Source organism: Camarhynchus parvulus, chromosome 2 (assembly GCF_901933205.1).
Source record: "Camarhynchus parvulus chromosome 2, STF_HiC, whole genome shotgun sequence".
NCBI classification, from domain to species: Eukaryota; Metazoa; Chordata; class Aves; order Passeriformes; family Thraupidae; genus Camarhynchus; species Camarhynchus parvulus.
Genome location: NC_044572.1, coordinates 105,361,887 through 105,376,430, shown reverse-complemented (window position 1 = coordinate 105,376,430; position 14,544 = coordinate 105,361,887). Strand labels below are relative to the sequence as shown.

At 41.6% G+C, this 14,544-nt stretch overlaps 1 protein-coding gene across 4 annotated transcripts in view; it reads left to right on the top strand.

Moving 5' to 3' along the window:
• Nucleotides 1-14,544, top strand: part of OSBPL1A (oxysterol binding protein like 1A) — a 77,263-nt gene that overhangs the window by 26,518 nt on the left and 36,201 nt on the right. For 3 of the 4 annotated variants that reach the window (XM_030970451.1, XM_030970432.1, XM_030970442.1), the window contains one exon: nucleotides 1,155-1,261. In XM_030970451.1, coding sequence (XP_030826311.1) covers nucleotides 1,155-1,261 — 107 coding nt within the window. Of the gene's footprint in view, nucleotides 1-1,154; nucleotides 1,262-3,641; nucleotides 3,778-14,544 lie in introns of those variants that run through there. The other variant, XM_030970458.1, reaches the window with a different exon arrangement.

Here is a 14,544-nt window from a genome sequence, read left to right as displayed (position 1 = left end):
AATGGCTATGTTGGCACCTGGTATTTAAAATTCTCTCCCTGTTTCAACATGCTATTCTGAGTCCAGAGACTTGGCATGCCATTTGAATATTTGAGACTTATGCATCTTGTATATTACAAATAAAGATGTCTCCTGCACTCAGTGTGCTGCCCCTCCTTCTAGAGGCACTAGCTGTTCTTAGCAGCTGCTGGAAGAGCCAGTTTGAGTCAGTGGTGAGCTCTGGTTTCAGAGACCACAATTAGTGTGTGGAAATGTACTGTCTCTTGTCCTGCATAAGCAGTATAAGTTGAAACATAAACTCAGGTACTATCACTGATGGACCTCTTAATCTTCAGTGGTGTGACATCAGCTCAAAGCAGCTGGGTTACTAAATGGTGTCAACTGATCCTGGAGTCTGCAGGCACTAAATGTTGCAATTATTTTAATTGCAACAACTATGCTTCCTGAGAAAATTACTTACTTGATTTCCAAGGAATTGCTGCACATCAGAAAACTTCACAGATTGACTCCAATCATTTCTACCAGCTGATTGAGTTATGATTTCCTGCTGGTTCTAGACGTGCAGTTCCTTCTGTAGATGGTCATAGAGGTCAGGATGTGACATGACAAGCTGTACTACTTACGCATGAGTCCATGAAAATAAAGCCTTCCCCTTTAATTGTCCAGTGTGCTCGTAGTTACAATTCAATCTATTTTTCTCAAACCTAAATTTTCACCTGCACTGAGCACTGTGGTAAGCTCTTTCTCTTCTGTGTAATACATGGCAGAAGGCAAAAAACATCTACATTTTACACTTCTATTTATAGTAAACCAGTGCAGAATCCTTTTTATTTAAATTCTGTCACCTGAAGCTTTAAAATCTAGAAAGTGGTTAAAATGAGATTGTTGCTAGTTCCTTTCCCAGTGTCCTGCTGCCATGGCTTACTGCCTCTGCTTTCTAAACCATGCTGAAAGAGAAACTCAGTCTGTTCATGTGCCTCTTATGCCAGTACTAGGGAAAGGATGCAAAAAAACCCTCCCACAGATCTTGCAATGCACCAGCCTTCCTGTAACATGTGAACGCTATGTCTATATTACTTAGAGGAAAAAATAATTACAAGAATCCTGACATTTACAATGTCCTTCTAACATTACTAATATTTTTGTGCTTTCAGGAATATCTTCTCCCCTCCTGCAGAAAGTTGATGTGGTCTCTGAAGTATCCCAGGAAACATGTGAGGCTCTGGCTGAGTGCCTTAACCTGTTCACAAAGCAAGAAGGGGTATGTATTGTGCTGCTTGGGTCTATAAAGGGTTTAACAGCTTAGCATATTTGTCTAGTTCCCTGTTTACCTGTTACAAAAATAAATACACGAACCCATACCACTCAATGTTGGTGGTAAGCTGTCCTTTTGCATACTGAATGGGACAAAAATTTATTCTTCTAGAGAAAGACTAGGTATATGCATTTGTAAAAGGATGTCTTAGTATTTGGGTGTTCAGAAAAGAGTCATTTTGGTTACAAGCTATTGCTTGCAATGTTCAAACTCAATGCTTGAATTCAATAAAGCTGTCACTTTGCTGATTTGAAGGTCAAAATATTGAGAAAATTAGGTTTTGGATTTTTTTTTTAGTTTTTACTAGCTAACTGAAGTGTTGAACAATATTGCTTCTGAATTGGTTTTTCAGACCATATGCTTGGTGGGTGTGCAAATGCTATTTGTTGAACTTCTGGCTTTCCCAGTAACAAATATCTTGTATAGTGTTAAACATAATGCAAACACTTCAATTTGGGAATATATGTCAAATTCACTAGTTCCTAGAGTAGGAGAGGTGGTATTTTTCTTCCTTCTTGACAGTGCCCTAGTACCATGGAATAAACTTGTCTTCCTATACTTTGGTAACTATAATCCCTGGCTTAGGCTCTTACTCTACTGTCCTCAGTAAGCTGTGTTTCAGAATGAGGTTTGTGTTGGTGCTGCTTGTCTTCCAGTTATTTAACAGTGAGCTACAAACACTGGGTCCATTGTCTAGGTTTGGTTTTTTTTCATTCCTTTCCAAGTCCTTTGTTTCCAGTCACGAGTCTTTTAGACTTACTTAAGTTCTAGCAGAGTGGAACAAGCATTGCTTTTTTTTCACATTGAGTTTTTTCCTTAAGAAAGTCTGGTATTAAAGTTGCCAGCTTCATTTGCAGATGAGGGGGAAATTGTTACAACAGTGGGTGTATAGTGTTAGTTAGTATTCCTTAATTGTGCTGGCATCTTGCTTCAAGCCAGACTAAAATAGCTTTCCAGAGTGGAGTATGGCAAAACATATGGTGAAATTGTAATGTCACCTTACTTGAACTTGAATAGTCTCTGTAGGTGTAATAGGGGCCTTATTTTAATCTGGAAGCACATAGATTTGGGCACAGAGGGATAGGCTGAGGTGTGAACTTGTTTTTCCACCATAGCTAGTGATATCAGTCGGTCATGACAGGGAGAAGATGTGATCCTGGAGAATTTTTTTTCTTGGTATTTTTAAACTTCAAACTACTGAGTTCAGAAATATAGTGCAGGCTTTTTAAAATGCCATAATCTCTTCCTAAGACTTGCAGCTTTCCAAGAAGCTACATTCATTGGCCATTACTGTTCTTAAAGCCACACCATTTGGCTTTGTTGTCCTTTATAAGCCAGGGCCCTGGTTTTTTGCTGCTCAGGGTTGATTTCAAGACTGTCGTTTTGTTGGTATTTGAAAAGCAATATATGTATGTAACCTTGCAGTCGTATTGTGCATGTCCCATGAAATCCAGTTATCTCTAGAATTAATGTTTTCTCAAGCCTGGTGCTTTTCTATCTTACCTCTTTAAGGAGAATTCTTTTTCCCTCTAATTTAAATTGTCAGCATACCAGAAGCTACTGCTTGACTTACGAGGAGAGGTTCCTCACTTCAGTAAGGATAACCACAGTGAATGCACTTTTGGCTCTCTGGAGGAAACTTTATTTATTGTTACTTATCACTGTGCTTTGGCAATTGTAGCACAATCGCGCAGTCTGCAGATGAAACTGCTAACGCAGCAGTAAACCAGCCAGCTTCAGCCGTCTTCCACTTGCGCTAGAAATGGTGCATGAATCTCCGATCGCTCCATCTGCCCGCTGCTTCTCCTTCCCCGCGGTGCCGCCGTGCGGGGCTCGGCGGGGCGGGGACGCTCCGAGCGGCCGCGGGGCCCCGCGCCGGGAAAGGCGTGACCTCCCCGCTCCGCACGGCGGGAGCGGCTGTGACGCCGCAGAGCGGGGGGCGGGGGGAGCTTCCAAAAATAACCCACTGCGGCGGGACTCCGTGCGGGGCGGCCCCGCACGGCTCGGGAGCCCGCACAGCCCGCGGGCCGCCCCGGGCGCCGCGGCGGTGAGCGCCGGGCAGCGCCCGTGCCCGGCGGCGGGGCGGGGGCGCGGCAGGGGCGGGCGCGCTCGCTCTGTCAGGCCATTTTTAGCCGGGCTGGGAGCCGGCGTGGCCGCCCCGCCGTTCTGGGCTGGTTTCCTCCTCCTCCTTCTCCTCCTGCGCCGCCGCCCCGCGCCCGGCGGAGCCCGGCGGGAGCGGCGTTGAGCGGAGCCGCGCCCCCGGCTGCGCGGGGCGGCCGCGACTTCCCCGCCCCGCCCCGCCCTGCGCCGCGCCGGGGCGGCCGCGGAGCCCGCGGCGTGTGGTGCAAGGTGAAGGGGCCGCCCGCTGCGTGTGCCGGCCCGGCAGGTGCTGCCGCCGCTGCTGCTGCTGCTGCAGCCGGGGCCGCTTCCCTCGGAACGGTGCTGCCCGGAATCGTCCCGCGGTATGTAGCGTTCGTGATGGGCTGGGGGCTGCTCTCTGTGGCTCTGCTTCCGTCTTGACATTGGGATGAACCCGTCACTGTCAAGCTGATGCGAGCACAGATACTTTTTGCCGAATAGTTAAAACATGTGAGGGGAAAAGGGACTGTAACTTGGTTGCTTTAATCTGAGTACATACTGGAGCGTTGGTGTCGGAGCCAGCCTGCACAACTTGAAACGTTTTCTGCAGTGACTTTGGCACAAGGTTAGTAAGTAGTGTTTCAAAGCAGGATTTGCCTTGGACTATTTCTAGCAAATATCAGAACCTACATTCCCAAAGCGGTTTGATTCTAGTAGTTTTTGCATCCTGAGTTATTTTATGTAGTTGGAGGAGGAGTTGAACTTAAGGTTCTTTTCATGCTATTCTGTTTGCTAGATTTTCTGAATGAGTTTAAAATTCATCTCTAGTACTTGAACTACCTGTACTGAAGCGGTGTGAAATTGATAAAAAAACCCTATTTATTTAAAGAAATTAGCGTTTCCTTTTTTTGCCTTGCTTCTTCACTAACCAGTGCTTAGGTAAAGTGTGTAGATGAGTATCTTGACTCTTAAGTTTCGCTTTTACCATCAAGGGTTATATGTAACAGTAAATTAAGAGCTCGTATTGCATGAGTGTAGAATGTGTAGCAGTTGTAAGCTGGTTTCATTTGTAGTCTGTTTGTGGCTTTGATCTTCAGCCTTTGCAGTTGTTGTCATTCTTTCCAGTTTGTTTTTGTCTTTAAAAGGGGACTTGTTTACAAGCTGGTGAAAAGCCTTAGCTGATGAGATAAGGAATACTGAGTTGTATATTTCAGCTATAAAGAATTTGTCATAACAAATTAAGCTTGTCACTTCTACAAAAACTTTTTAATGTCAATATACTGTGGGTCATAGTCCTTGAACTTAGTTATCTTTACCATGGCGTAATGTGCTATCTCTTGTATGTACATCCTGTAAATAAAAAATGTGCACACAGTTCAACTGGTAAATACCAATCTCTGCAAGTTCAGTGCACTGACTTAGTTTATTTCAGATTTCTTGGAAACGTAATTGAATGTTAGATGTGTCTGTGTGTGTTCTTGTGAGTGAATGCTTGCATGCTCTTTGGCATACAAATAGTTGTCTTTAATATATTTCTGGTTTGCCTTCTGGGAGACAGGTATGAGCACGGCTGTTATCACTTAAACCCCCTTCCTACCTTACTGTATTGTGAATGAAGAAGGTGCCTGTAGGCTATGTCCAGATGACTCCTTAATGAGAAATTTTATTATCTGTTTCTTTGTGGGGGTGCAGGTGAGGAGAGCAGTGATGAGAATCTGCAGTCAAGGGAGAAATGCTGATAAAGGCACCCTGTGCAAATCTGCTAGAGAAGTCCTGGCATCCATCAGCAGTCCTTTTCTTCCATCTGGCAATATCATCAGCTACGTTAACCTCTATAAGGTCTTGGGAGTCTCTGGTGTGTGTGGGAGGGAGAGAGGAAGAGGGGTGAGGGACTGAAATAAAATCAGAGAAGCTAAGAAAAAGGTTAATGATAAGATTTCTGAGTTAGGTCTAGTAAGGGGATCATGTATTGTCTGGCTACTGAACTAGACCTAGAACTATAGTGTCCATACTCCCTCAGGTGATAAAACCAGTGCCTTTTTCTCGTCTTTTCTCTTTGTATTTAGAAACAAGTAGCAGCCCTATTTTTAAATTTTTATTCTTTTCAGTCACTGGAGCACAGAGGAGCTAATGTTGTCCATTCTGTTCAGCTCTTGCTGAAAGTAGCAGAGATCGAGGGAAAACCTCAGTGTGTCAAGGCCTGTAGGCAATGCCCTGAACAACTGGAATGCTGTTCAGGTTGTGTGCTTGTGGAAAGGAGAACAGTTTTCAGACAGTTGATGATTGGACTGAACACAGCAAGAGCTGTTTGGTGTTGGGAGAATCGAAGTGTACCTACATAAAGAAAACCTTGATTGGCTCTTGGTCAGTAACTGACTTGATCCTGTTTCTTCCCTTCTCCTCCAAATGAGTGGAAGTGTACTAGGAACACCTAGTGCAGCTTGAATCTTGTTTGAAGGTTACAAGTTCACTGGAAGGTTCTCTATGCTCAGATCGGCTCCCTAGTAAAGAATTTTATTTTTCCCTTATGCAAGGAGCATAGGATATAAAATGTTGGGGAATGCTGTATAGGCAGGGTGTATAAGAGAACAGAGCTACTGACAGGAAAGTCATTTGGTTTTTTCACCTGCTAGAATGTTGACAGTTCTTTGATGATTTGTGCTATACTAATCTTTGTGTTCTGTATATGCACATCTTTCATCTGGGCTAAAGCTCTGTAGTGAAGGTATTAAAGTTCGAGTAACCTGATAGTGAGATATTTGTGGATGGCATAGTGTTCTTCCTCTGAAAGCATTATTTTCTACCACTAAAGAAAGACTGTACTGCAGTCTTGCAGGTATAAAGCCACCTACAGATCTGTGAAGACAATGTCCTTACCAGTAGAGCCCGGAGTTTAGCAAGTCCAAAGTATTTCAGAGGTAGTGGAGTTAAAGAGCACAACTTCTTTTTTTCTGAGATTTCCCTAGAGCAGCCAAGATTCAATAGGTCACCAGAGTGGGAAGTGAAGCTAAGCAGCAGCCTTAGACAGAAGCTTTTTAAAATAAGAAATACTGAGTCTCCATTCAGGGGAAAGATAAGTAAATATTACTGCTGTTCTTTTATGAAAGAGTATTATGTGTGTTGACAGAGTGCTTTTTTTGAAGCATTTGATAGGTTTTGAAGCAGTTGGTAAGATCCTTGGGCAAGTGCTGTATTGGAAAGGCTTCTGGGTGAAAGATGGTTCTGGCTCACAGAAGGATGCACAGATGTTTCTATAGGGTAAAAGACAGGTGCTTCTGGTCTTTCTAGTACTGCAGGGTCCCAACTCTGGAGATATTTTTGGTGGTTTTGAGGGGTTTTTTGTTTTCTTATTTGTTTGTTTTCTTCAAGATTGCCGATACAACATATCACCACCTCCAAGGAAGGAGGTTACTTTGAAGTGTACAAAGTGACACACTGACTTGTAGTGACACAGAGGCTCTTGCTGACCTGTAGCTCAAAGAGCCTGCGTGGTAGCTGGTCAGACAGCTTGTCTGAAGGCATTCCCTGCTACTCACTTTGTAGCCCAGCTGGAAGCCCACTGCTAAGCTGTTCTTGCACTTTCCACAGTGGGTTAATGCTTGGCCCGTATATGTGTTTTTTGTTGGCGGTTGTTGTTAAGCAGCCTTGTGTAAACTAACTTGGAATCCATTCATGGGCCTCTGGGGAAACACAGTGTAAAAACATACTGGTTTGAAATGAGACTCCTCCTTAATGTGCTTCTGCAGCTCCTGCCCCGAGGTTTACTTCTAAGGTCTTGTGTACCACTTGTTTGAGTACTTAATTTTTAATGCTGAGAAAACAGTCTTAGCTGAGGCTGCCGGGGGAAAAAACTGAGCAGCAATCAAGTTTAATGGAATAGTTCTTGATAGAGTAAGCTTCTCAAATATGAATTAGGAATTCTGTTATCTATTAATGTCTTGTCTCTATGCCCTTGTCTCCCAGCTAATGGAGACAAACAGAAAAAGAAATGTATAAGATGGATATTTTCTCTAAGTGTTTTCACTACTTAATGCTATGAAAATATTGTTTGTTTTCTTCTCCTGCTTAGAAAACAAACTGGAGTGAGAAGGGTGTACACTTCCATTCTTCTGATGTCATTGTGATGTATCATGACATGTAAAACTGATCAGCTTGTTTTCCATGTTCTGGTTTAATTTGTACCTGATGTGTTTGGGAAGAATGGTTGAAGTGCAGAGTTCTAAAACTTGTTTGCTCCCAGCCAGCCAGTGTATTATCAGCTAAGGACTGGTAACAGTTCAGGAAAAAAATTAAGCCCAAAAAAAACCCAAAAGGCTGAACCATACCTGTTAACTTTGCTGGGATTTTACTTGAAAGTGTGTTAGTTAATTGACTGCAGTCACAATCTGGCTGAGTGGTCTGGTTTTGTGTCTCATCTGCATAAAACATCAGAACACCAAACTGGATAACTGTGGTGACAGGCATTTAGTAATTCTCTGAAGATGTATCTTTCTTCTTGACCTCTCTTTCTTGAAACTTGATTTATGAAAAATTAATATATAAGAAAATAAGGCCTCTTGTTCTATGTAAGTCAAATAAAAGCTATTTTATGAGAGTAATAATTAAAAAAAATGATTTCTACACATATGAAAAACAAATTTCATGTAGTCTATCTAGTACTGGTTATTAACATATGCTTTTGGGGGAGACAGAACATTTTACTCTATTATGCACGTATTTTGTGTGAAGCTGTTTTAAAAGCAGTGTTTCTGGGCAGCGTAAGTAACTTAAGGCTTTGTGTCACTTAACAGTTGTTCCATCATCTTAAATTTGTCATGTAGTGAGATTTTAGTATATTTTAGTTTTATTGGTTTCCTTAAATATCAGCGATGCCAGATCTCTTGCCTTCTGGGCTAATAAGCTGTCTATGTGTAGCCTTTCCTTGAATAAAGGAGATTGACTGAGTCTGAACTTACTTTTCTGATGTTCTTTCTCATTTTTTTTTAGTTGGCTTATTTTAGTCACTTTGGTTCCATGAAATACAGGGGTCTTCCAGCTATGAAGTAAAAAAAAAGGGATGATTTTCATTTAGACAGTATTAGTGTTTATGGGGGAGGGGGGTGTGTTGTCCATTGTGTTTTTTGTTTTTAACCTAAACTTCACCAGGTCACGGTTCTGGTATTTCAACCAGAACTGCTTTTTGCACTTTTTTTTTTTAATTCTGACTTATTAGAGCTGATACCATTTTTATAATCAGGGTAAGCAATTGTGGAATTTGACCTCTTGTCTGTTTTTTTTTATCTTGTGTCCAAATGTGTACTTGTTGGCCTCCCTCTCCCCACCCCCCTAGAAAGCCAGTGACTTTAAAAGCTTTATTTGTTTTAATATTAGTGTTCAGAAGTGTGTTATCTCTGCTTGCTCTGCTGTCCACTGATGAAATGCCTTAGTATAATGCTAGCTGCTGAGTCACTGTCAATATCACTAGAATTGGTAAATGGACTGTGTTTAGAAAGCATTTACACCCTGAAAATAAATCACTGGTGTTGAAGTTTTCCTTGAAGGTACATGCCGTGCCTGTTCATCAAGGAATGTTAGTAAACTCCTTCTCTACATTGCTTGTGTTGTTCTTAATGTCACTCTCCTTGAAATGCAGCAATAATACACTTTAATAATAAATGCTTTCAGTGTTATGTATAAATGGGAAATACAGGCCTATGCCCTCCAGGTTGGTTGATTAGCACACACAAAACAAATTATGCTCCATTTATAGTGAACTGGATGTTACTGCAAATAAATGGTAAGGTAGAGCTCCTCTTACAAATAGAATGTATCCATTTGTTGTGAACATCCTGATGAGTCCTGTATAAAGATGATGCCTGGCTTTCTAAGCACAGCCCTCATCTGAACATCTTGTCTTTGGGAGTGACACCTGCGATGTGCTTACCTTGCTTGCATAGTTTCATGTTAAGCTGTTTGTAAGGTAAATGGATTCAGTGTTTTTGAACAGATTTGTTTTCCCTCCTCTCGTGCTTGTCAGGGTTACATTATTAATGTTAAAATGTGGACATTAATGCAATAACTCTTGGATCCGTAGGTGTGCTAGGAGACCTTGAGAGTGGCTTTAGAGCATGCCTATTTGAAGGGGGTCTGCAGTGTACCTTCATAATGTAGGGGTACTTTTCAACATAGAAGTAGACTGCAAACTTTTTCATCTGCTTCAAAGAGCTTTATGTCGCCAAACCTACACAGCTTCCACAACAAAATCTTGTTCAAATATGTTTAACCTTTATATGACCTTTAAACAGAAGTACAGCTCTCTTGTTAGTCTTGAAATATAATAGTGATGCTATTGCACATCCCTTTTTTTTGAGTCAAAAACTATGGTGAGAGAAGGGGTAGAGAGAACAAAAGTACTCTAATCTTGTCTGGAAATATTCAGTGTAAATGGTCAGAGTATCAGCCTCCAGGTCTAGTGCAGGGCTACAGCAGCAGAAAAGCATCTGCAGGAACTTGATGGTTTTCCCCAAGTTTATTAGACATAAACTAATGGGACACCCATAAACAAGGCTCTGATCGTTGTGGTGAGGGCAAATCTTGAGTTGTCAAGACAGTAGTATACCTCCTCTAGGTAATGTGGTAATCCATGTTTGTCAGTAATTTGTACCTTTCTGGAAATGCCAAGATTATTAATTGTGGATGTGTCCTGTGCTATGCATCCAAATTGGATCGTGTGGTTTTCCAGTGAAACACCTTGCTGCAAGGTCAGACAAATCAAATTGAGGTTAAAATGAGTTGGCTGTTTCAGACAGCTGGAAACCTTAGACAGCAGGCATCTGTGCCTATGGATAGCAGAAATCTAGTTTTGTCTGACCTGAATCTCCTCCACCTCTGAAGCGACATTTTGGACTAAGGCCTAAACCCTGATTTCACAGAAGAACAAAGTGGAAGTGGTTGAGGTTGGAAGGGACCTCTGGAGGTCCTCTGGTCCACCCTTGCTGCTCAGTCAAGGCCACTTGGAGCTGCTTGCTTAGGACCATGTCCAGATGGATAAAGGCACTATAACCTCTGTGGGCAGCCTGTGTCAGTGCTCTGTCACCACCACAGTGAAAAGAAGACATTTTGATAATCAGAGAGGATTTCCTGCCTTTCAATTTGTGCTCCTTTTTTTAATCTCCTGCCACTGGGCACTACTGAGAAGGAGCCAGGCTTCAGCTGTTTTCTCATCCTCCCTTCAGGTATGTATATAGATGAGATTTGCCCTGAGCCCCCTCTTCTCTAGTTTGAACAATCATTCGACGTACTAATACTTAAGGGGCAGTCCAGTACAGTAGTGTTAGAAAATTTCAAGGAACCATGTGCCCAAGATCAGCTGATGATATGTGGTCAGTGCTTTTCTACTATTGTCTTTGTTTACACATGCAATTTAATGAATCTAAAAAATTATATGTCATTCTAGACTGTCAGATTCTGTTTCAGCTTGTAGTGGGGAGAATTTAGAAGTTTAATCTGGGGTCACTTCTTCCTCTGAACTATAGATGCTTCTGGATTCCATATAGGAGAGTAGTAAATAGAAGACTTAACAGTAAATAACTTTGCTGCAATGTTCTTGAAAAAATTTTTAAAAACTCAAACACAACAACAGTATAAAGTCTCGATCACATAAGGGCAAAAGTGTTTGAGATCATTCATAAGTAGAAAGGATCTGTTCCACTAATGAGAACATTTGGATTATCTAGTTCTGCGCTGAATTTCCGTACTCCAGATCATATTTATCTGTCTGCTGTAACTGCTGGACAAATGTCTGCATGACTTACTCTAATTTCAGGAAATGTCTTATTAACCTACTCAGGGCCTGGCTGAAGTCTGCTGGCTGTTGCCTGCTTAGGAGTAAGGACAAAAACAGTGTCTCAGACAAAAATCGTCCCTAAGAAGGGGCAATCTTCTTAATGCTCCAAGTCTTCTAAAATCTGAAATAGAAGTGGGATTTTTGCATCTGTATTGGTCTTTGAAGTCTGATTCTTTAATATTGGAAATGTGGGAAGAACATCTTCTGGACTATAGCAGAAACAGCAAAGAATGCTTTCCAAGGTGGATTTTATTTGGAGATAAGAACTCCAGCATTGCATTGTAAAACTCACTGTTGATTTGTGGCCTATGTAACATTTTTTCACTTCAAGTTGGTTGGTATCCAAAATGAAATAAAAACTGGCAAGTGAGACATCTGAGTTTTTCAGAAATGCAGAACAACTGTACAGGCATGCCTGTTTGTTTTGGAATTTCTTCTTAAAAAACCTGTCCGTTGGACTTAATGAATGATGAATAATTAACAAGATTCCCAATGCAGAGCTTGTACAACAGACAGCCAGCTTCAGAAGTGTTAATTTTTTTTAATAGGAAGCTGTTTTCACTGAGTCAACAACTGAGTCCAGCGGCACTAGTAAGCTAGTAAGAGCCAACAAAAACATGGCAAAAACATGACATTTGCTTCAAAAGAGAAAACATTACATGCATTTGCCATAATCCAGTTGGGAAGAAGTGTGGGGGAGAGATTACAAAGGGGTTGATCAAAGTAATCAGTGGTGTATACGGAAGAATGCTTAAGGGAAGTAGTTAGATCAAAACTGCCTTAAGATCTATTTTCAAAACAGTCCTTAAGAATAAAAAGAAAATGTTTCCTGTATGCATTCTTAAGAGCCCTTACATCTTAAAATCTGGTCTCTCTGTGAGACTAGCAAACTTCAAAGATGTCCACTCCCTCAAAAGGAGAAGACAAAAGATTGTCTCTACCGGATTGAAAGCACACAGCAGTGTGGTGTTCTGGTTCTGTTGGCATCAGGATGATAGATCAGCTTCAATGGGGCCTTTAGTTTGAGGAAAGTTACTTGTGGCATATGCCTCTGAGAACATAAACTCACTGGGGCAGCGAAATATCCTTGGGGTGTGGTTTTTCTCTGGTAATCCTGTAGGTCTGCAGCTCAAAGAGTGCTTCCCAAATGCGTGCATTGCTGCAGATGTCATTGACTCCCAGCTTGTTTTGGCATTAGTATCGGCAAGAGTGAATAGCAGCAATATTTAATTTCAGCATTACTCAGAATAGAAACAATACTTCACAGAAAATGACAGAATCAGAAGGCTTTTTCTTTGAAGTCCTGATATTTGACTAATCAGTATTATAGTACTGGAACTCAAGTAGGAACAGAATGGGCTCTGGAGACTGGCAACTTCTGCAGCTCTCAAACCTAAGTAGACCTCATGACATTTATCAGATTACAGTTAAATTGTTCAAGTAAAATGGGAAAAACAAATACATTTGAGAGGAAGACTTGGAATTGCCATTGATTCTCACTTTAGAAACAAGCCAGAAAGAGCTTTTTTAGGTCTTGACTGTGCAGAAACACTTTGAAGAAACAGTTTCTCTGATAGAAAAGCTCAAATCCAAGATTTTAAGCCAAAACCAGCCTTCTAATCTGCAATCAGCAATTAGTCTCTGCAGTTTGCTCATGTGCTCTTAGACAGGTTCCTGGCTGGGAACTGCGACATTCTCCACTGGTTAAAATTGCAGTGCTTCAGCAGCCTCTGAATAAACAGACTTTGACATAGCCAAATGTGGAAACGGGAGAGGGGAAGGAAGGCAGCAAGGTCCGTGTTGAGGAGGAAGTGTTAGTGTCTTAGGAGGGAAAGGTGGGAGGCAAACAGTCCTTGTCCCTAGCATGTGGCTAGTTCAGAAACTGTTATTCCCAGCAGTCTTGAATGATGAATTTTTATATTAGACATGTACGCTGGGAGAAGGCTGCTGCGTGCTCTCAGCATCTCCGGCTTTTCTCTTGAATATCAGTTCTCTTACAACCTAGATGTCTGCCTGAGTTGACGTGATCCTGCCAAAGTAAGAGTTCCTTCTGTGGGGATAGAATGGCTTTTGATTCTACTGCTGCTTCTGCTGTATTTTTCTAAGTTTTATGATCATATCTTATCCTTTCCTTCATTAGCAGAATTTAATTATATTAATAAATCAAATATAGGGAGATACTACAATTCTGTGCTCAGAAGAATGAAATGTAACAGTTCCAAATCAGCCCTGCTAAACTCGTCTTCTTGAACTTTGATGCGAATGTTCGTGGTTGATTAACAATGAACTCTTGTGTTCATCTGGGGAATGACTGAGGCAGTCGTATGACTTGTTCTACAAAGTCTTTGCTTTCCTCTATAGACTTTGGGTTGGGATGTAAGAGAACAGATTACCAGGACTTTAAATTGGTATGTATGGGGTTTGGTTGTGTGTATGTGGGTCTTTCAGCCTTTGTACAAAAAGAAACTGTATTGGTGATGTTTTCTGTATATGGGTCTGAAAGCAAGCCAGCTGTTATGTTTGCCTCCAAGTGTGTTTTCTCTTTTGAATATGATGATCTCAGTAAGATGTGGTACTCTGATGCTGTAGAGTCAGCTGGCTGGACTTTGGAGATGAAGACTGATGCTGTCTTGTGATACAGTAAATAACCATTTGCCTATCGCCAGTGAGCTCAGCTTACCTCCTCGATTAAGTGATCACATCTTGTTTTGCTTTTCAGTAGTTGCAGTAGCGGTAGTTTAAGTCACTTTCACTTTCTAACTATGCTGGGTTTAGGTGAGATAGATCTCTGAAGCTGGGTAACTGACAGGCTTATGGCACGGAGAGGGGGAAAACCTGAGCAAGAAGTAATGGCTGAAGTAAATCATGACCTATTTCGGATCAGTCCTCTGTTCCCTGGTAAAAGCCAGGGGGGAAAAAAAGAGGCTGTGATGAAGTTTACAGGAGCTGGTTTACTCCAGCAAATGAAGAGTTAGGATGCAAGACTTTAACATATGTTTGCATAGCAGACATTTGTCACAAGTCCCTTGTGCTTGATGGTGCTGGGGAGTAGTGAGTCAGCAAGAGGTTCTTTGTAGAAGGGCTTGTGTATAAACAGATCAGAACTCTGAAAGGTTTGTGTAAAATATTTACATGCTTTAGGAATCTGGGGATGTCTTCATGAAATTGATTGCATCTGTTTGGGAACACTTTGTTGTTACTTTAATGTGTGCTGTCACACTTGCAGTTTTTTGATGTGCCATAGGAGTATTCGTAAGTCACTCATTCTTTTATCTAGTGCCTCAAACACCTGAGGCATACTTGCAAAGCAACGTTCTGAAACTAG